General features: G+C 45.5%; 1 protein-coding gene across 6 annotated transcripts in view; it reads left to right on the top strand.

The window, feature by feature from the left end:
• VPS53 (VPS53 subunit of GARP complex) overlaps positions 1–15,829 on the top strand; it is a 140,997-nt gene extending 125,168 nt beyond the window's left edge. For 3 of the 6 annotated variants that reach the window (XM_045889581.3, XM_045889580.3, XM_064583161.1), the window contains 3 exons: positions 10,558–10,695; positions 12,221–12,325; positions 12,815–15,829. In XM_045889581.3, the coding sequence (XP_045745537.1) occupies positions 10,558–10,695; positions 12,221–12,325; positions 12,815–12,985 (414 nt within the window). In that variant the 3' untranslated portion in view covers positions 12,986–15,829. Of the gene's footprint in view, positions 1–10,557; positions 10,696–11,483; positions 11,680–12,220; positions 12,326–12,814 lie in introns of those variants that run through there. The other 3 variants (XR_010408670.1, XR_010408673.1, XR_010408671.1) reach the window with 3 other exon arrangements.
• The last annotated feature ends 4,947 nt before the right edge of the window (positions 15,830–20,776 follow it).

Genomic DNA, 20,776 nt, shown 5'->3' with positions numbered 1-20,776 from the left:
AGCCACACCCCAGAGGAGTTTACAACCATCAGCAGGGTCAGCAAGGCCCTGGAGATGGAAGGACCAAGTAAGCTTGGGTAATCAAGGAATCAGTAAATGAAATAAACATTACAATAAACACGCTTAATGGTCAATTATAGAAAGATTCTCTCTTCACACTAGGAATAAGACAAGGATGTCTGCTACCACCGTTTCTCTCTAGCCATTTCTCTCCTATATTGCCCTTGATGTTCTGTTGTTCAGAACAATAAGTAAGACAAAAAGGAAATTGATTCTTAAATAAAAGATAGGTACAGATTTAAAAGAAAGTAAAACTTATTTTTCACAGAGAATATGATTATGAATGACAATATCCCCAGAAATCTACAGGTAAACTATTAGAATACAAATTTAGCAGAGTTGTAGAATATAAGGTCAGTATTAAAATTATTTTTCATATTTTTATATCCCAGCAACAAACAATTTGAAATGAAAACTTTAAATGAAACCGTATACAGTAGCATCAGGAAACAGCCCAGGAATAAATCTGTCAAAAAATTTTCAAGTCTTCTACACAGAAAACAACACAATATTAAGAAACATTAAAATGGCAGGGTAGCTCAAGTTCATAGATTAAAAGACTCAATATTAAGAAGATGTCAATTCTTCCAGAATTAATCTATAGATATAGTAAACCACCAAGGGTTGGGTTGGAGGGTGTATGGGAGTGTGGGTGTAAACTGATAAGCTGATTCTAAAAGTTAGGTAGAAATGCAAAAGACTTAAGAATACCTAAAATAGGGCGCCTGGGTGGCTCAGATGGTTAAGTGTCTGCCTTTGGCTCAGGTCATGATCCCGGGGTCCTGGGATCGAGTCCCGCATCGGGCTCCCTGCTCCTTGGGAGCCTGCTTCTCCCTCTGCCTCTCTCTCTCTGTCTCTCATGAATAAATAAATAAAATCTTTAAAAAAAAAAAAAAGAATACCTAAAATAATCTTTTAAAAAAAACAGAGTCGGAGGACTTACATCTCCGGATATCAAGACTTACTTTAATGCTGTCTTAATTAGGGCTGTGTGGTCCTGGCAGCAGGGACAGATAGGCCAACAGAACAGAATCCAGTTCAGAAATAGACCCACACATATGTAGACACTTGATTTATGACCTAGTGGTACTGTAGTTCCGTTGGGAAGGGATGGTCTTCTCAATAAATAGTGCTAATTGAATATCCAAATGGGGGAAAAAATTATTCTTGACCTTTACCCCACACCATAGACAAAAATCAGTTCCAGTAAGGACATGGAGGAATTGGAACTCTCCTCCACTTCTGGTGAGAATGTAAAATGCCGAAATTGTGGGAAGCACTTCGGCAGTTTCTCGAAAAGTGAAACATAGAGTTACCATACGACCCAGCAATTTCACTCCTAGATACATACCCAAAAGAATTGGAAAAGTATGTTCACACGAAAACTTGTGCACGGATGTTCATAGCAGCATTATTCATAATAGCCAAAAAGTAGAAACAACTCAAATGTGTATCAACTGATGAATGGAGAAAGGAATGTGGTATAATCTCACAAGGGAGTATTATTTAGCCATAAACAGGAATGAAGTACTTGGAACCTTGGAAACATTACACTAAGTGGAAGAAGCCAGATATAAGAGGCCACATGTTGTATGATTCCATTTACGTGAAATTTCCAGAACAGGCAAATCTAAAAGAAAGTAGATTCATGGTTGGTGAAGGCAAGGGGAAAGGAGGGAACAGGATGTGATTGCAAAGAGGTATGGGGTTTCTTTGTGGAGTGATGACATGTTTCAGAACTAGATAGTGGTTATGGTTGCACAACCTTGTGAATATACTAAAAAAAAAAAAAAAACCCTGAGTCATACTTTAAAAGGGTAGATATTATTATATATGAATTGAATCTTGATTAAAAAAAAACAATTCCAGTTGGATTAAAGCTCTAAAGGTGAAAAATAGGGGTGCCTGGGTGGCTCAGTTGGTTGGGCGGCCAACTCTTGATTTCAGCTCAGGTCATGATTTCAGGGTCCTGGGATGGAGCCCCATGTAAGGCTCTGCTCGGCAGGGAGTCTGCTTCAGAATTCTCTCTCTCCTTCTGCCCCTCCTCCTGCCCGCTCATGCTCTTTCTGTCTCTAAAATGATAAATCTTTACTAAATAAATACCTTCTAAAAAAAATAATACCTTCTGGGAATGTGCCTTTATCTTCTCAGTGTTTTCACCACTAGTGATGGTCATGTTGCCCCCCAAGATTTGTAGGAGGCTCTTTTTTTTTTTTAGAGAGGAAGGGTCGGGAGAGAGGCAGAGGAAGAGAGAATCTTAAGCAGGCTTCACACCCAGCATGGAGCCTGACACATGGCTCCATCTCACAACCCTGAGATCATGACCTGAGCCAAAATCAAGAGTCAGATGCTTAACTGACTGAGCCACCCAGGCGCCCCTGTAGGAGGCTTTTTAAGAAATGAACCCTCCTGGGGTACCTGGGTGGCTCAGTTGGTTAAGCAACTGCCTTGGGCTCAGGTCATGACCCCAGGGTCCTGGGATCCAGCCCCTCGTTGGACTCCCTGCTCAGCGGGGAGCCTGCTTCGCCCTCTCCCTCTGCCTGCCGCTCTGCCTGCTCCTGCGCTCTCTCTGTCAAATAAATAAATAAAATCTTAAAAAAAAAAAAAAAGAAAAGAACCCTCTGGGGGTGCCTGGGTGAATCAGTCAATTAAGCATCCCACTCATGGTTTCGGCTCAGGTCATGATCTCTCAGGGTCATGAGATCGAGCCCCACGTTGGGCTCCTCGCTCAGGGGGTAGTCTGAGATTCTCTCTCTCTCCTTCTGGCCCTCCCCCACTCATGCTCATGTGCTTTCTCACTCGTGCTCTCTTGCACTCTTTCTCTCTCTTAAATAAATCTTAGAAGAGGGCGCCTGGGTGGCTCAGTCGTTAAGCGTCTGCCTTCGGCTCAGGTCGTGATCCCAGGGGCCTGGGATCGAGTTCCACATCGGGCTCCCTGCTCTGCGGGAAGCCTGCTTCTCCCTCTCCCACTCCCCCTGCTTGTGTTCCTGCTCTCGCTATGTCTCTCTCTGTCAAAAAAATAAATAAATCTTTTAAAAAAAGAAAAGAAATGAACCCTCAAACTTTTCATGTCTGGGTGATGACCTTCCACAGACACAGGCTGGCCAGCCCTGCACCCCAACAGCACACGAACAACAGGAACTGTACCACCCCAAAAGTTTTCTCTGAGGCTCAAACAAATTTGGCTGATGACCACCTCTTGCCCAATGCTTCATGCCTAAGGAGATGAACTATTAGCTATTTTCAAAGATGAAAACCAGCAGATTTCCATGATAAATGGAGCCTTCACCTGCACTTCCCACAGACAGCTGCAAAGCCTGTCAGACTGGCTTTTGCCTTTTCTGACCTCATTGCTTTTTGTAAAACCTGAGACCAAGGTTTCCATCTGTTCAGCTGTCTGGTGAGAACGGAATTTTATTGTGACTGGCCAGGGACTGAATATGTCCTATGTCTCAAGATATGGGAGACCCAAAGAATTATGTCAAGCTCATTCAAAACTTTTCCTGTCACTTAAGACTATGCAATTATTTATGCATACAATATGTCTCTGGGAAGTGGGAAGATAGAAAAAGTAGGAAGTATCCCCATATGTTTTAAAACATAATTATCTTTTCCCACCAACAAATAGTGCAAAGACCTGGCTTTAATTTTGACAGGGCTCTGAAAATTTGCTGCATGGAAGATAAAGTTAAATCCTTACCAGGCATCAAATAACATATTAAAAAGGGGGGGGGGCACCTGGGTGGCTCAGATGGTTAAGTGTCTGCCTTCGGCTCAGGTCATGATCCCAGGGTCCTGGGATCGAGCCCCGCATCGGGCTTCCTGCTCTGCAGGAAGCCTGCTTCTCCCTCTCCCTCTCCCCCTGCTTGTGTTCCCTCTCTCGCTGTGTCTCTCTCTGTCAAATAAATAAATAAAATATTAAAAGAAAAAAAGAGGGGCGCCTGGGTGGCTCAGTTGGTTAAGCGACTGCCTTCGGCTCAGATCATGATCCTGGAGTCCCGGGATCGAGTCCCACATTGGGCTCCCTGCTCTGCGGGGAGTCTGCTTCTTCCTCTGACCCTCGCCACTCTCATGTGCTCTCTCTCATTCTCTCTCTCTCAAATAAATAAATAAAATCTTTAAAAAAAAAAAGAAAAAAAAATATTCCCAGTTAACAAAAGTATAGAAACTAATGTCAAGAATACTGGCATTAACACTTAGCTAAGTCGAATCTTTTTTTTTTTTTTTTAAGATTTTATTTATTCATTTGAGACACAGAGATAGAGAGCATGAGCAGGGAGAGAGGCAGAGGGAGAAGGAGAAGCAGGCTCCCCGCTGAGCCAGGAGCCCAATGTGGGGCTCGATCCCAGGACCCTGGGATCATGACCTGAGCCGAAGGCAGATGCATAACCATCTGAGCCACCCAGGCGCCCCAGCTCAGTCAAATCTTAACATGTTCCCACATTTTCTTTAGATTTTTTAAATTAAATCATTACAGTTATTACTGAAGCCCCCTGTGTACCGTGCGCTGCCATTCCCCTCCCTCCAGGCCCAGAGGTAACCATTACTCTGATTTTTATTTTTATCATTCCCATGTGTATTTTGGTATGTTGCATCTGTATATATTCTCAAATTAAATGTGATTTTGTTTGCATTTTAAAATTTCATATAAATGGCAATATACCTATCCTTTCCCGGCTTGCTTTTTTTGCCTAACATAGTTTTTTGAGATGTATCCATGTTGATGTATGTTGTTTGAATTCATTCATTTTAACTTCAGTATCCTATTCCATTGTGTGAATATGCCACCATTCGTTTATCCATTCAGCTGTTGATGGACATTTAGATTGTTTCCAGTCTTTTGCTTTTACAAACAGTGGGTGCAGGGAACATTTTTCACATGGGCAAGAATTTCTCTAAAGGATGTACGTGTGAGGGCTGTATTATGGGTTATGCACATCCCCAGGTAGGAAAACATTACTGAATTCCCCCCAAAGTGCTTTAATTTGTACTCTTACCACAAGTGTGAATTTCATTGCACTACATCCATGCCAACATTTGGTGTTATCCGCCTTTTTACTTTTGCCTCTCTGATGATTATGAAACAGTATAAAATTGTGTTTTTAATTTGCATTTACTGGATTACTAATAACGTCAAGTATCATATCAGATGCCTTGTGAGCACTTGAGTTTCTGCTTTTGTGAATTGCCTGTTCAAATCTTTGCCCCACTGTTGGTGTTATTATTGCTATTGGGGTTGCTGATCTTTTTTGTTGTTGTTGCTTTGTAGGAATCTTTATGTATTCTGAATATTACTCCTTTGCCAGTACTGCAGATACCCTTTTCTGTTTGTGTCTTTCCTTTGTTTATGTACCTTTTGATATAGCCTCATTTTAAGGTAATAGATTTTTCAATCTGTCCTGTTTCACATTCTTCTCTACCTATAAGTAATAAGAATATCTCTGTTTTCTTCTTAAAGTTTTTCTTTTCATATCTGTGTTTTTAATCTACTTGGGATTTAGCATGCTTATTCTTCAGAGGCATGTATTGGGTTCCCTCTGAGCAAAAGCAGTGATCGTCTCTAGTGGGCTCTGAGAAGTGTTCTGATGCTGGGCTCCTCGTATAGGCCTCAAGCAGTCTATCCTCATCTCTCCTATGCATGCTTAGGTACTTTACTCTGTAAACTCATGGCCTTTTCAAAAAACAGATAGTAGGAGAGTAAGAATTTTCATCTCTGGAAACCAAGAAGAGTTAAAAATGCCCCAGGTGGAATGACTGACGGAGGTTTAACTAGCCACACTACTACATGGAATTATTCTTTCCTTAGTGTAGCTTACTCACAGTTTTTTTTAATTAAGGCTTTATGTTTTTTAGGGCAGTTCAAGGCCCACAACAAAACTGAGGGGCAGGTATAGAGAGTTCCCAAATGCCTCCCTGCCCCCATGAGAAGCATGGCCTCTCATCCATTATCAATATCCTGTACCAGATTGGTACATTTGTTCCAATTGCTGAACCTACATTGACACATCATCATCACTCAGAGTCTGTAGTTTACATTATGGTTCACTCTTGGTGTTACATTCTGTGGGTTCAGACAAGTGTATCGTGGCATATATCTATCATCATGGTATCATACAGAGTAGTTTCGCTGCCCTAAAAATCCTCTGCGCTCCAAGTATCCATCCCATCCACCATCCCCAATTCCTGGCCACCACTGATCTTTGTACTTTTTCCATAGTTTTGCCTTTTCTAGAATGTCATATAGTTGTAATCATATAGTATATAGCCTTTTCAGATTGGCTTCTTTTACTTAGTAGTATGCATTTAAAGTTCCTCCATGTCTTTTCATGGCTTTATAGCTCATTTCTGCTTAGCACTGAATAATATTCCATTCTCTGGATTACCACAGTTTATTCAGGTACTAAAGGACATCTTGGTTGCTTCCAAGTTTTGGCAGTTATGAATAAACCTGTTAGAAACATCTGTGTATAGGTTTTTTTGTGGACATATGTTTTCAACTCCTTTAGGTAAACAACGTAGGAACACTATTGCTGGGTTGTTTGGTAAAGTATGTTTAGTTTTGTAAGAAACCACCAAACTATTTTCCAAAGTGGCTGTACCATTTTGCATTCCCACCAACGAGTGAGAGTTCCTGTTGCTCCGCATCCTCATCAGCATTTGGTATTGTCAGTGTTCTGGATTTTGGCCATTCTAATAGATGTGTAGTGGTATCTTGTTGGTTAAATTTGCATTTCCCTGGTGACATATAATGTGGAGCGTATTTACAAATGCTTATTCGCTGGGGCGCCTGGGTGGCTCAGTTGGTTAAGCGACTGCCTTCGGCTCAGGTCATGATCCTGGAGTCCCGGGATCGAGTCCCGCATCGGGCTCCCTGCTCAGCAGGGAGTCTGCTTCTCCCTCTGACCCTCCTCCCTCTCATGCTCTCTGTCTCTCATTCTCTCTCTCTCTCGCAAATAAATAAAATCTTAAAAAAAAAAAAAAAATGCTTATTTGCCATCTGTGTATCTTCTTTCGTGAGGTGTCTATAGGGTCTTTGGCCCATTTTTATTTATTTATTTATTTATTTATTTATTTATTTTAATTTTTTTTATATATTCATTTGAGAGAGAGCGAGAGCACCAGCAGAGGGGAGAGGCAGAGGGAGAAGCAGGCTCCCCGCTGAGCAGTGAGCCCAATGCAGGCCTGATCCCAGGACCTGGAGATAATGACTTGAACCGAAGGCAGATGCTTAACCATCTGAGCCACTTAGGCGCCCCTTGCCCATTTTTTAATTTGGGTTGTTTTCTTATTGTTGAGTTTTAAGAGTTCTTTATATATTTTATGTAACATTCCCTTATCACATATGTCTTTTGCAAATGTTTTTTCCCAGTCTATGGCTTGTCTTCTCATTCCCTTGATTACTGTCTTTTGCAGAACAGAAGTTTTTCATTTTAATGAAGTCCAGCTTATCACTGACTTCTTTCATGGATCATGTCCTTGGTGTTATGTATAAACAATCATTACCATACCCAAGGTCATCTAGGTTTTCTCCTATGTTATCTTCTAGGAGTTTTCTAGTTTTGTGTTTTACAGTTAGGTCGGTGATCCGTTCTGAATTTTTGTGAAGGGTGGAAGGTCCTTCTCTAGGTTCATTTCCTTTGCACGTGGATGTCCAGTTGTTCCAGCACAATTTGTTGAAAAGACGGTCTTTGCTCCACTATATTGCTTTTGCTCCTTTGTGAAAGATCAGTTGGCTGTATTTGTGGGGGTTCTGTATTCTGCTTCATTGATCTGTTTGTTCTTCACCAACACTACCCCGTCTTGATTACTGAAGCTTGATAATAAATCCTGAAGTAAGGTAGTGTCAGTCCTCCAACTTTGTTCTCCTCCTTCAATAATGTGTTGACTATTCTGGGTCTTTTGCTTCTGCATATAAACTTTAGAATCCGTTTGTCAACACCTCACCATTTTTTGAGAGCAATATTTCTACTAAGTAATTCCAAGTAAAACATAGATGTCTTCTCCAAACTTTTATACTATTGTCAAAATTATAATCACATGACCATTAAGTCAATGGTGTCTCTCATTAATGAGTTTATCCTACCTTTAGTTGGTTATTCTCCTGTCCATAGCAAAGCACAGGGGGATGGGAAAGCAACGTCCCAGGCCCTAAGGGCTCCCATTCCGTCCCTGCTCCATATACTTATGAAAGGCTTTCTGAGAGGAGCGGTAGTGGCAGAAAAAGCAGGCCTTGTCCTAAACATAAGATTGATTCACCATCAGAGTGTGGGGCGCCGGGGTGGCTCAGTCGGTTAAGCGTCTGCCTTCGGCTCAGGTCATGATCCCGGGGTCCTGGGATTGAGCCCCGCGTCGGGCTCCCTGCTCAGCGGGGAGCCTGCTTCTCCCTCTCCCTCTGCCTGCCACTCCCTCTGCTTGTGCTCTCTCTCTGTCAAATAAATAAATAGAATCTTTTAAAAATGTTTAAAAAAAAAAAAGATTCACCATCAGAGCAGTGGTTTGTCACCCCACTGCCACCTTTGGTGGGTATGTGATTCTCTTCTCCTAAACTGCCAGAGCAGGCCAGAGTGTATATGGCCTTGGAGGCTTCAGCCATTTCCCTGCCACCTGCTTGCCAACAGCACAGCTGCTTAGTGGTACGTGTGGAGTCAGCAGGAAACAGTGTGAACTCTAAGCCAACACTGTTCCATAGCACAGCTCAGGGCAGCAGGAAATGGAGATCCAGCGTCCTGTCCACCTCATCATCCAACACCTCTCCATTACGTGAGATACATCTAACCCCTATCCATCATGTGACATACTTTCAGCAAGTTATTTACCTCTAGAACTTTGATTTTGTCATCTATAAAATGGGAACAATAAATAGCTATGGGGCAGACTCTTGTAAAGATTAAATGAGATGAAACATCCCTAGCATCTTTCCTGGCAGTTGGTGGGCAACCAGGAAGGTTAATACCCTTCCAAATAATTGGCATCCAGAGAACGGAAGGAAGGAACGAAGGAAGGAAAAGGCAGATTGTTACCAAGATACTGATGTTTAAATTTGGTTTCATCTTCTACATCCTCACTAACATCCAAAAATACAGCAATACTGGGGCATCTGGCTGGCTCAGTCGGTGAAGTGTGCAACTCTTGAGCTCAAAATCTTGAGTCCAAGCTCCATATTGGGCGTAGAGCTTACTTTAAAGAAGAAAATTATAATATCTCTCTACCTCTCTCTCTCTTCTCTCTCTCTCTCTATACATATATATTATATATACACCAATACCAAGTTACCACTTTTTACCTGTTGAATAAGCAAGATTTTTACGACCGTTTTCAGTGCTGAGGAGGGTGTAGCCTGCACTTCTGGCAGATATGTGAGTAGGTCCACATTCCGTTTGAAAGCAGTTCAAGATACGTATCAAAAACCTTACAATGTCCTTATCCTTTGATCTGTCCCAAAGACTCTCCTGAGGAAATGCCTTTGATAGACCTAGAATTAGTCTGTACAAAGTTGTTCGCCACAGCATTCATTATTTATAGTAGTAAAAATCTAAGGGTGCCTGGGTGACTCAGTCAGTTGTGTCCAATTCTTGATTTCGGCTCAGGTCATGATCTCAAAGTCATGGGATCAAGTCCTCCATCAGGCTCTGCCTCAGTGCAGAGTCTGCTTGTCCCTGTCTCTCTGCTCCTCCCCCTGCTCATTCTCTGTCTCTAAAATAAATAAAATCTTATAAATAAATAATAAAGTTTTGTACACACACACCATAGAGTAAGTATAGCCATTAAAAATAGTTTTTAAGACTGCCAAGATGGGAAAATAAAATACAAAAAACTTCATATATTATCTGGGAAAACCAGGTTATAAAACTGTATATATACTATGATTCTAACTTAGTGGGGGGTTTTTTTATTTTATTTTATTTATTTTTTTAAAAGTAGGCTCCATGCCCAGCATGGAGCCCAACACAGGGCTTGAACTCATGGCCCTGAGATAAAGACCTGAGCTGAGATCAAGAGTCAGATGCTTAACCGACTGAGCCACCCAGGCGCCATTCTAGTTGAGTTTTGTATACACACACATAGACTGGCAGGAATTATACCACATCTTTTTTCTAGCTTTATTGAGATATAACTGACATATAATACTGTGTAAGTCTAAAGGTACAGTGTGTTGATTTGATACATTTATATATTGCAAAATGATTTCCACCACAGCATTAGGTAACACCTCCATCCTGTCACATAATTACCATTTCTATTTTGTGGTGAGAACGTTGAAGATCTACTCTCTTACCAACTTTCAAAGGAATATACCACATTTAGCTGTGTCTTCCGTGTTTTTTCCTGGACAGTAGGAGTTGTAATGAATGTTTTTCCTTTCATAATTTTGTTTATTTTCCAAATTCTCTCCAATGTATTACATTTAAAATCAGGAAAATGGTATTAATTGGCATAGGTATACTAAGCATTGTGTCCCTTTGAAGTGGCTAGTAGTATTCTGCTTCATTCCCACAGCTGTTGCTGGACACCCATTCCTTGAAGATGGTCCTGCTCGATCTACCTTCCATTGGCTCACAGGTGGTGAGGAAAGCACCTGCCAGTTACACTAAGATTGTTGTGAAAGGCATGACTCGGGCGGAAATGATACTCAAGGTGGGGCTTGTATCTTCTTCAGGGTTTCTGTTAAAAGGGGCTGGTTATCTGATGACTTATTCCAAGTAGAACTGGTTTGGAAAGTATAGATTAGGGCCTGTGTCCGTCAGTCCCAAAGGATTGTCCACATTCTTTGGCTGGACTAGATTTTGGCCTCATCAGATATTGTTGAAAGTCAATGGACAGTTACTCAGGGGATCAGTAATTCTTTCTGACAAATGAATTTTTCTTTGCAAAGGGATTCTCTTGTAGTGGGATTTGGCCAAGATTGGAAATTAGGTGGGTTGTCACGGTGAATCAGTGTCTCAGTCAAGGATCTCTTTGCTTCTCAGCAGGAATTTCCAGCCCAGGTATCAGTTAATCCCTTCCACATAAACCTCTTCGGCTTTCTGTACTCTGCAACTTTACAGGAACTCCAAACAGATGTTGGAGTAATTGAATCTAATCAGCAAATGGGCTTTCTAAAGCCCCATTTAACAAATTATTATATGTGGGTGATGATGTTGAAAATGTCTGAAGCCTTGAGCACCTGTATCTGATTTTCACCGGCCCTTGAGAAGAGAGGGGGGCCTCTTGGGGGAGGGGAGAAGGCTGGAGAACAAGTGGAACTATCATGAAATGTTCCTAAAAGTGCAGGGCCTGCAGGCTCGTCAGGTCTGTCTCCCAAACAGAATGGCTCAAATGATGGCAGGAGTGAAAAGTAGCTATGGGACCTGAGACATGCACGGGACCAGGTGAGGGTCCGGCCTGAGGAACTCGGAAGCAGCCTAATCCGATTCTCCCCACAGCTGTCTTCCTCACCGGGGAGGAGAGCATGCAGCTTGGGAGCTGTCTGCAGGGAATTTCTGACTGAACTACTCCTTCCTTGCCCCTCTGTGGTCCATTCTCAGGAGTTCAAAACAAAACCAGTCTACTGCAGGAAGAAAATCAGACACTGCATTCCAAAACCAAGTAGGAATGAATTTGAGGATCGCAATGCCATTTGTATGTTAATCTTCAATTTAAACAATGTAGTTAAATGAAGTTCAGATTTTAAGTCTTGAAGAGTGAGGCAGCTTTGCAATTTTTGTCCTTGGGAAAATCCACTTAGATCTATGGCTTTTGCGACCCATCCCTCAGGGATAAAGGTGCCTCAGGACAGAAGGAGCAGGTATCATGAATCCCTGTCTCCAGACAGGAAGACTCTCCAACAAGGTGTTTCACAAATGGTTCTGATATGTAAAAATCACCTGGGACCCACGCGGGTCCTTCTGAGTTAAAATCTTCAGGAGGGGGACATAGAAATCTGTCACTTAAGAAGCAACCCAGGTGATATTTATGCTTTAGCAAATTTAAGAAACATTGCTCTCATTGAATTTTGAGATGAAATAGGCCATCGGGACATTTCTGAGCTTAGGGCTGCTGTTGCTTAAGGAAATCTTATAGAATCCGTTTCGTGGTCAGCTTGCAAGCAGGGAGAAATGATCACCTGCCTTGCAGTCATGACTTTCCCTGCAGGCCTACTCCTGTCTCTCTCCCCTGGTAGGTAGTGATGGCCCCTCACGAACCATTGGTGGTGTTTGTTGACAACTATATCAAACTCCTTACGGACTGCAACACAGAAACCTTCCAGAAGATACTGGACATGAAGGTTAGTTCAGTGCCTTGTTTTGTCCACACTTGCATACCTTTGTCGCACTCAGTGGTTCTTAACGGGGCCTGGGGGGTGGGATATGGGCTCCTGGGGAGCTTTCTCAAAGTGCATATGCCTGACCCCATGCTGCAAACCAGATTCTAAGAAGTCTTCTGAGGAGAAGGATCCCAGGCTAACTTCCTGATGCTGCTGGTATCTCCATGTCCCTTCAAGAACCAGAAGGCTGGGGGCAGAAGGAGTGCAGTGGAGAGGACTAGTACCCTTCCCCACACTGTCCCTTCTTTCTCTCCTTTCCTTTTATCTGTTTTCCCTCCCTCTGCTTTTCTCCCGGGCTACTACTGGCCCGGGCTGGTAACTCCCCTGAAGAAAGTGTTCATCCTCAGCCTAGAGTAATTATGCCGTTTGCACAACCAGATACTGCACTTTCCCCTCAGGCCTTTCTGGGGCCAGATTTCATGATTATCCTCCTTTGTCTTTCAACCTCAGGGGCTGAAGAGAAGCGAGCAGAGCAGCATGCTGGAACTCTTGCGCCAGAGGCTACCCACCCCGCCTTTGGGGCCAGAAGGCTCCAGCTCACTGTCCCTGCTGGCTCCCACACCGGAACAGGAATCCTCTCGTATCCGCAAGCTGGAGAAACTGATTAAAAAGAGACTGTAGGAGCCTACACGGGGCACTTTTTTCCCCTGGCCCATGACCCTCAGCACCCCGCTGCCCGGAAGCCCCCCCCCCCCCCGCCCACCTCTCCTGTGCTCACCCTGACTTTCAGATCATCAGTCTTAAAACTTCCTGGGACATTTGGGTTGTTCATGAGTCTTCCCCATGACCTGTCATGATTCGCATCCTGATCAAGAAGCCAAGCAAGGGCAGGGTGATGAAAAGCCTCCTTAGTTGGTCCCGGATTCCTGCAGCAGAGGCAGTGGTGGGCGAAAGGGCCCTGCAGTCCACTTGTGTCCCACCACCACCCTTGTCACTGGCCTCACCGCCTCACCTCTGCAGTGACATCGCCCGGCATGTGGCCCCGTCTCCCGTGCCTGTGCAGGCAACTTGGGTGAGAAACCCTGGGTCTCCCCCCTTCCATCTGCCGCTGTTTGAGGTTACCTCTGTAGCCAGGCCCTAAGATTTGTCCTCCCTGCTCCGTGAGCGTGGCTCTGGGGCCCGAGTTGGCAAATGGCAGGTGGAGGACATTGGCCTTGCCTTATGAAGGCCATGGAGGCAGGAGCACTCTTCCTTGTAGATCCATTTCCTGGTACGTATTGTCATGACTGGGGCAGTGCGTTCTTCCCGTTTCCCCCTAACCTGCAGTCCTCTGTATACATCCAAGGAGAAAGTCCCACTGTATCTTTCACCCAGGAAGATTGTATGTGCCAGGCCTTGGAAGCAGGTGTCCTCTGTGCCATAGGGCTCCTTGCTTGGGGGTGGGGGTAGACCCATATCTGCACACTCACTGCATGACGTAAGCAGATTATTTTCTCCATTTCTTTATTCCCACCCTGCTCCTGACTTCTAGAGGAGGGATTGCCTTCTGTGAAGAGAAACTAAGATGTTTTCCTAGAAAAATTGTCCTAGGCTTTCTCCTCAGATGAAGTTGTGGGACAGTGCAGGAGGCCTGGGCCCTCTAATCCCCTTCCTGCCCATTTATTTTCAAGCCCAAATTACTTTCCAGAATGATCTGAAACAACAAAGGTGATGTGAAGTGCCAGAATGACATATGACTTTATTACTAATGGGAAAGAACCCAGGTCCATGGATACCTTAGGAACAGAATGTTGACCTTAAACACCTGCTCAGAGCCTGGCCCAGCCCAGAACACACCCCGACCCCTGACCCCTGGCCTGCCCGTCCTGTCCGCTGGCACGCAGCCAGCACAGCTTGGCAGAGAGAACTGCCTCCGTCCTCACATCATCCTGCAGCGCGAGAACGGGCAGCATAGCAGGTAGCTGCCCTGATTGGCCAGGTTCGCGGGGACCCCGAACCCCAGCTCACCGTGACCACAGCCTTGGGGGGGCCGCTGTTAGTGTGGGCATTCTTCGGGAATTCGGAACAAGTTGCTGGCCAGGTGGGGAGAGAGCTAAGGAGGAAGGAGGAGCTCTTTACAGAGAAGGCACGTAACAGGCCTCGGGATAAAATTGGGATATCAAATAGCACTCAGAAATGGGTTTTCAGGATAGAGGAAGTTTCCTGAAAATCCATACAACTTGTGATAGCCACACAGGAGGACACTTTAAGGTCTGAAAAGCAGACCAGGAACTGATGATTTCCCCCCTTCTTGTTCTCCAATCCCCTTCCCTCTCCGTTAACCTCCTCCCAGACTCTGTCCATCGCCCCCAGCTTTGATCCTGAGCCCTGTTTGTTCCTCAGCTTCCAGGCTCCTCTTGCTTGTCCGTGTGACTCTGACATGCTGAGCATCTCAAACTCAACAGCGCTGGGAGGAAAGTGCGGCCCTTGGCTGAGCTCTCAAGAAAAGCTTGCTAAATAGGAAAGGGCAGATAGGGTGGGGAGGGGATTGGGCAAGCACGCGGGCAGAGCAGCTGGCAAGACTTCACTTTGCCGGGACAGCCGTCGTCTCACTCCGGTGACGTCCTACCGCCCGCACTAATGGAGGTTAGCCTCTCTTCCTGCTCTTGAAAGGGGGGCCGATGGGCCCATCTGCAAACGTCACAGCCATTTGGGCCAGCCGTCGTCAACCTGGGGAGCCGGGGAAGCCGGCGGACTCCACCTGGTTCTTGTCCCTCTCGGTGTCTATAGATGCACACTTCTCTTTTTGGTTCATTCCTGAGGAGTCGTCTTCTGGACATCCCCGTAACGCATCGAGATGTGAAGCTGCTGTTTTCTCCCAGTTGGTGGTCACAGCCAGGGAAGTTGCTCTCTTGATTTATTACATTGTCAGGAATCTCCAAGGAGCTAACAGATGTCAGTAGGAGTTATATGAAATGTCTCGTTGATGGGGTCTGAATGCTGTGTATGCATCCTCTAAAGACAGAGCACGTTTCTCAACCGGGGGTACGCATCAGAATCACCTGGGGCCCTTTTTACACGTATAGTTGCCTGGAGATTCTGAATCAGTATGTCTGGAGTGGGGCCAGGTACAGAAGTAATTACAATGTTTACCCCTTTGTTAAAAACCACTGCAATAGAGAGAAATTTGCTTTATCACAGTGTTCCTGTAGCACATTTTCATAAATGTATATTTATCCTGGCTCTCTAAGCAAGTGTAATTCCTGTACAATTGAGCTGGTACCAACATGGTAAAGATTCGTTGCTAATATCCAGCAGCTTTAATTTTAAGCTTGTGTTGATGATAGGGATCATGTCAGAATTGTGCTGTCCCTATACAGACTAGAATTCTTAAAGTTTTGACGGCCAAGCCCCAAACAGATTTGTTCTATTACTGTCACTTCAAAATAACATGAAGGAGGACTCACTGGTAATAACTGTAACAAACAACACTGTTACTCAGCTAAATTAGATATTGTACCCATTCCTCCCCCCGGCTTTCTCTAACTCTTTAAAAAAAAAAAAAAAACTTTGAAGACACTTTATGTGGTTAAAATAAATATTAATAATTTATGATTGATAAAGATCTGCTGTTCTTCTTGTGGACAGACTTCCTGATAGCTGGCTTAGAGGTGCCCAGGCTGGAGAAAGTTCCGTTTGGATCATAACAGTGAGACAGGAACCACAACGGACAAGAGTGTTTTGACCTCCAAGTTCAGTTCTGGAATTGAAACTGTCCCCACTCCTCCCTCTCTTAAAGAACAAAGAACTAGTACCTAGGACTTTGCCTGCCCCCCAGAGAAAGACGCCTGGTCTCTCATGCCCAGGATGGCTCTTCGGTGCTGATCAAACGGACTGATAGCAGACTGCCAAAGACCAGGGTGACAGTCCCAGGGCGGACGGGGCGAGCAAGCAGGTCTGCGGCTGCTGCCGATGGGGGGCTCTTACCCCAGCCCGTCCTGGATTGCCATTGCACAAGGAAATCTAGTCCCCCTGTTTGCGGAATGCTAGGGAAAATGCCAAAAGGTCACAGCTGAAAATGTAATTCCTCTCCCTAGGAAGAGAAGTCTCCAAAATAACTAGCTTGCTGACGGTGAAAGCAAGGGTTTCACACTTCTGATCTACTCCAAGTCAGATTTCTAAAAATAAAATCATTAGAACTGCATTGGGCCACTTAAACAATAGCCTTGGAAACATGGCCACATGAGAAGCTGGAGTGCAGAAAGAGTCCGTGTTGCAAATCCAAATTTCCAGTCTCATTCTAGTATTTATCAAAAGAGATAGTCTCTCAGATCCTCAAAGTTCTATACCTTTGGGAGATATCAGTTTCCTTAAAATAAAGGGACTGCTTTTTGTGTAAATACCTTTCATTTCCCCCATCTGGAAGTGATTTCTCGGTGCATATTGGAGCATGAAGTACTACAGTTAATTAAAGCATTACTGGATGTCACTTGCTAGGGTGTATTTCCTCACTGTTGACAGAAAACAGAATGGACCATAGGAAAGAATCAGGAAATTCATGAGCCGTGGGCCCCCCGCAGCGTTTCCCCTGCCCCCTGCCCAAGACGGGGCCCTTCCCTGACTCCGAAGGGAGCGATGCCTGAGGACAGCCCCCCTCGTCGGCAGGGTCCTGGCATGTCTGGGCTGTGCTGGACACCCTCTATAAATAGTATAAAGTGTACTGCTTCCAGTTTGGGACCCTTCCTGTGCCCTGAATTTCTATCCTGTTGACTTTCCCTTCTCCACTGTGCTGTTCCAGTCATAGCCTGCTTTTCCATGTGACTGCAAAGGAGTGCTCTCCTGTACACAGTAAGTTAATCCTGCTTCCTTAATAACTGGGTGGGCATTTTGCAGTGAACTTCTTGGGAAGTCTGGTGTTCCTTTCAGCAGTGGAAAATCTGTTGCGGCACTTGATTCGGTTGGCTTGGAGATCATTACCCAGTTTCCATTATTGTCACCAGCTCCCCACTTCAACAGGGTGCCCAGAGATCAAGCTGATGAAAAAAGAAACCTTTCCTTATAACCCTCCAGAAGGGCAGTGCATGCCGGTTCACCTGCCCGGTTCCCTTCCTGCCCACCTACACAGCCAGGCGTGGGAGGCCCTGGAGAGCAGCAGGATGGGACGAAGGCGTCCATTTGAAACACAAGCAGCCCAACACTGGAAACTTCCACAGAAGACCTAGTCTCCAGGTCTGGGTCTGGTACTTTGACGTCAGAGGAGTTCGTTGGTCCTCTGAACCTTAGTTTCCAGGGTCTGTAAAAAGGAATTATTTTTTTTAAGATTTTTTATTTATTTGACACAGAATGAGCACAAGCAGGGGGAGCGGCAGGCAGAGAGAGAGAAGCAGACTCCCACCGAGCAGGGAGCCCGACGTGGGGCTCGATCCCAGGACCCTGGGATCACGACCTGAGCCGAAGGCAGACGCCCAACCGACTGAGCCACCCCGGCGCCCCCTGTAAAAGGGAATTATGATGAATCGGGCTGTGTAGGTTGCCTAAGGCTAGGCGGCGTGCACATGCTCAGTGTGAAGTAGGAAGCGTTCATTTTCGCTGGCCAGGCCTGAACCACCGGCAGCTGGCCTGGCTGGATGGTGGGTGGCCATAGGGCTTGTTCTGTCCCTGGACTGACTTGAACAAGATGGCCCGTGCCCAACATAACTGCTGCTGAGCGCCAGCCGCATCTGAGGCAGGCGTCAGAATAGCTGGCCTCTGCCTTTTTCGGTCGTGCTCGAGATACACAACTTACTCAAAAGCTTGAGGACTCTCCAAACCCTATAATCCCCTTGCCCTAGCAGCTGCTACTTTCATAGTCTTTAGGGATAAACCTGCAGACACGGAGAAGGGAGCTTCCCCCCTCCCTCCTGTTGGCTGGGCAGCCTGTTGTGGAAAATGTGGCATGTTTCCTCTGAATGCAAATTAGAAGGGCTGCCAAAGGCTGCCCTCCCAACGAATTCTTTAGATATGGTGTCTGGTGTCTACAGACCAGACTTCAACTGGCCATTCATGGCAGGCAGGGACAAAACTCTTGCCTGCCCACTTCCCCCACCCTCCCTTACCTACAGTGACTCAGAAACTACGCAAGAGTATCTTGGGACAGACAGACGTTCACCAGCTATTTGGTTTACTTTACGGTTTGCTTTTCAAAGAAGTCTAGACCTTTCCCAAGGCCAGCTGAATCCCTGTAAGCTGGGTTTTCAGTTCCCTTTGGGGATATTGATACAGAGAGTGCTAAGTGATAGAGCGATATTAAAGTTAAACAGGGTTCGGTGCCTTGTCCCCTGGGAATGTTTATCACTTAATCTGAGGGCTCTGGTAGCTTCTGCTCAGTAATCAAATGGAATCTGTACGATTGCCGGGCCTCCTTCTGTTTGGGGTAATTTTTCAAAAGTGTGAAATTAAGAACAGCTTCTCAAACAACTTCCCTTTCCTTCTGAGGCCAAGACAAGTATTTGCAAAGCGGGCCACAACTTTCAGGGGTACCAGGTGAAATGGGGGAGAGAAAATCTATCTTCTTGTGCTGGTTTGTTTTGTGCTGATGGAGAAGGAAGGCGGTTCTCAGGGAGAAGGGAAGGGACCAGCAGCTGGAGAGCCTGCATGCCACAGAATCCTTCACAAACAAAAGCCCTGTGGTGGCGCTGCCTAGCATAGCCCCGAAGAGGATTAACAGGCAGATGGAGAAATGGCACATACTGTATAAAGAAAACATGAGTTCACACAGAGACACCCCACAACCTCATACCCTGTTGCATCCCTGGCACGGCTCTTAAAGGATTCGAAGTGTTGGCACCGCAGCTCGCCGGCTCGGTTATCAGAGGAGGGCGCTGACTGTAGGTGAGGGCCCGTTGGTTCAGCCCCGGCCCTTGGCTGCAGCCTGGCTGCTGTCTGGCAGGCAGGTGATGCCTTTGATCGTGAGACTGTGAGGTCTGCGCTGATCCAATCCTATCTGTTTCTGGGCGGGAGCTAGTCACTGAGGATTTACTGCGTCCCGAATACATGGTGCTATCCAGATCCCTGTGAAGTCGGTATGATCCGCTCCATTTCACAGATGTGGAGCTGGAGGCCGGGAGAGCAAATGCCACTGAGGCTGTGTGGCTGGTAGGTGGTGGTGCGCGGGCTTGACTCCGGCCTCCGTCCGCACATGCTCTTTGTGCTACACCTGTGGTTTGCAAATGCACGAGACACACTCTACGAAACAGAAGTTTTATTAACGTATTTTCCGAGTTCACATAACTTTCGAGGTAAATCAGTGAGAACGTTGAAACTATTTCATTAAATAGAAAGCATTTCTTTTAATGGCAGTTTTTTATTATTTTTTTAAGATTTTATTTGTCAGAGAGAGCGAACACAGCAGGGGGAGGGGCAGAGGGAAAAGCAGACTCCCCACTGAGCAGGGAGCCCAATGTGGGGCTCCATCCCAGGACCCCGAGATCATGACCTGAGCCGAAGGTAGATGCTTACCCCCACTGAGCCACGCAGGCATCCCAATAGAAAGCATTTTAAATCCAAGGTTAGGGATGACAGTTTATGTGCATCAATCCCAGCATCCAGTTTATTTCTGTGTTTGGCTTTGGTTGCACAGAATACAGAAATCTTGAGACGTCTGAGTGGCTCAGTTGGTTAAGCTTCTGCCTTCCCCTCAGGTCATGATCTCAGGGTCCTGAAATCGAGCCCCACATCGGGCTCCCTGGGGAGCCTGCTTCTCCCTCTCCCTCTGCCTGCCGCTCCCCCTGCTTGTGCTCACTCTCCTTCTCTGACAAATAAATTAATAAAATCTTAAAAAAAAAATACAGAAATCTTGATTTCATCCAGCTTAGAATTTGCAACTAACATCAGTTTTGTTTTAACAGCCCTCCTTCCAATCCCAGATATTCCTCAGTTACACGGACATGACGAGGACTCTCGATCCTGAGGTCTGCGTGCGCGTGAGAAGCCCCAACTGCTCCCATTCACGCACGGAGGGTCTGCATCATCACCCATTTGCGCCTGGAACACATCTGAGGACGCGTGTTGTGTTACTACAGATTCGAATGTTCAGTTATTAGAGTAGGTTTCTTTTTTTTTTTTTTTAAGATTTTTATTTTTATTTATTTGAGACAGAGAGAATGAGAGACAGAGAGCATGAGAGGGAGGAGGGTCAGAGGGAGAAGCAGACTCCCCGCTGAGCAGGGAGCCCGATGTGGGACTCGATCCCGGGACTCCAGGATCATGACCTGAGCCGAAGGCAGTCGCTTAACCGACTGAGCCACCCAGGCGCCCTATTAGAGTAGGTTTCAAATATGCACTCTGAAGGGGAAGTTAGAATCGAACCTTCGCAGAGTTCCTTTGCCCCCCAGAACACATCTGAAGAACCACAGATTTCCCCAGAAGTCAGTCTGGAAGCTGCCGGCCTCATTTGTAGCTGCTGCACGTGGCTTCTCTGACCTTGGGGTGGGGTCGGGCGGGGAGCAGTGTCAC

Source organism: Mirounga angustirostris, unplaced genomic scaffold, assembly GCF_029215605.1.
Source record: "Mirounga angustirostris isolate CCGP_5_RB_7025 unplaced genomic scaffold, mMirAng1.0.hap1 SCAF_17, whole genome shotgun sequence".
In the NCBI taxonomy this organism is placed as follows: Eukaryota; Metazoa; Chordata; class Mammalia; order Carnivora; family Phocidae; genus Mirounga; species Mirounga angustirostris.
This window is presented reverse-complemented; position numbering and strand designations above follow the sequence as displayed.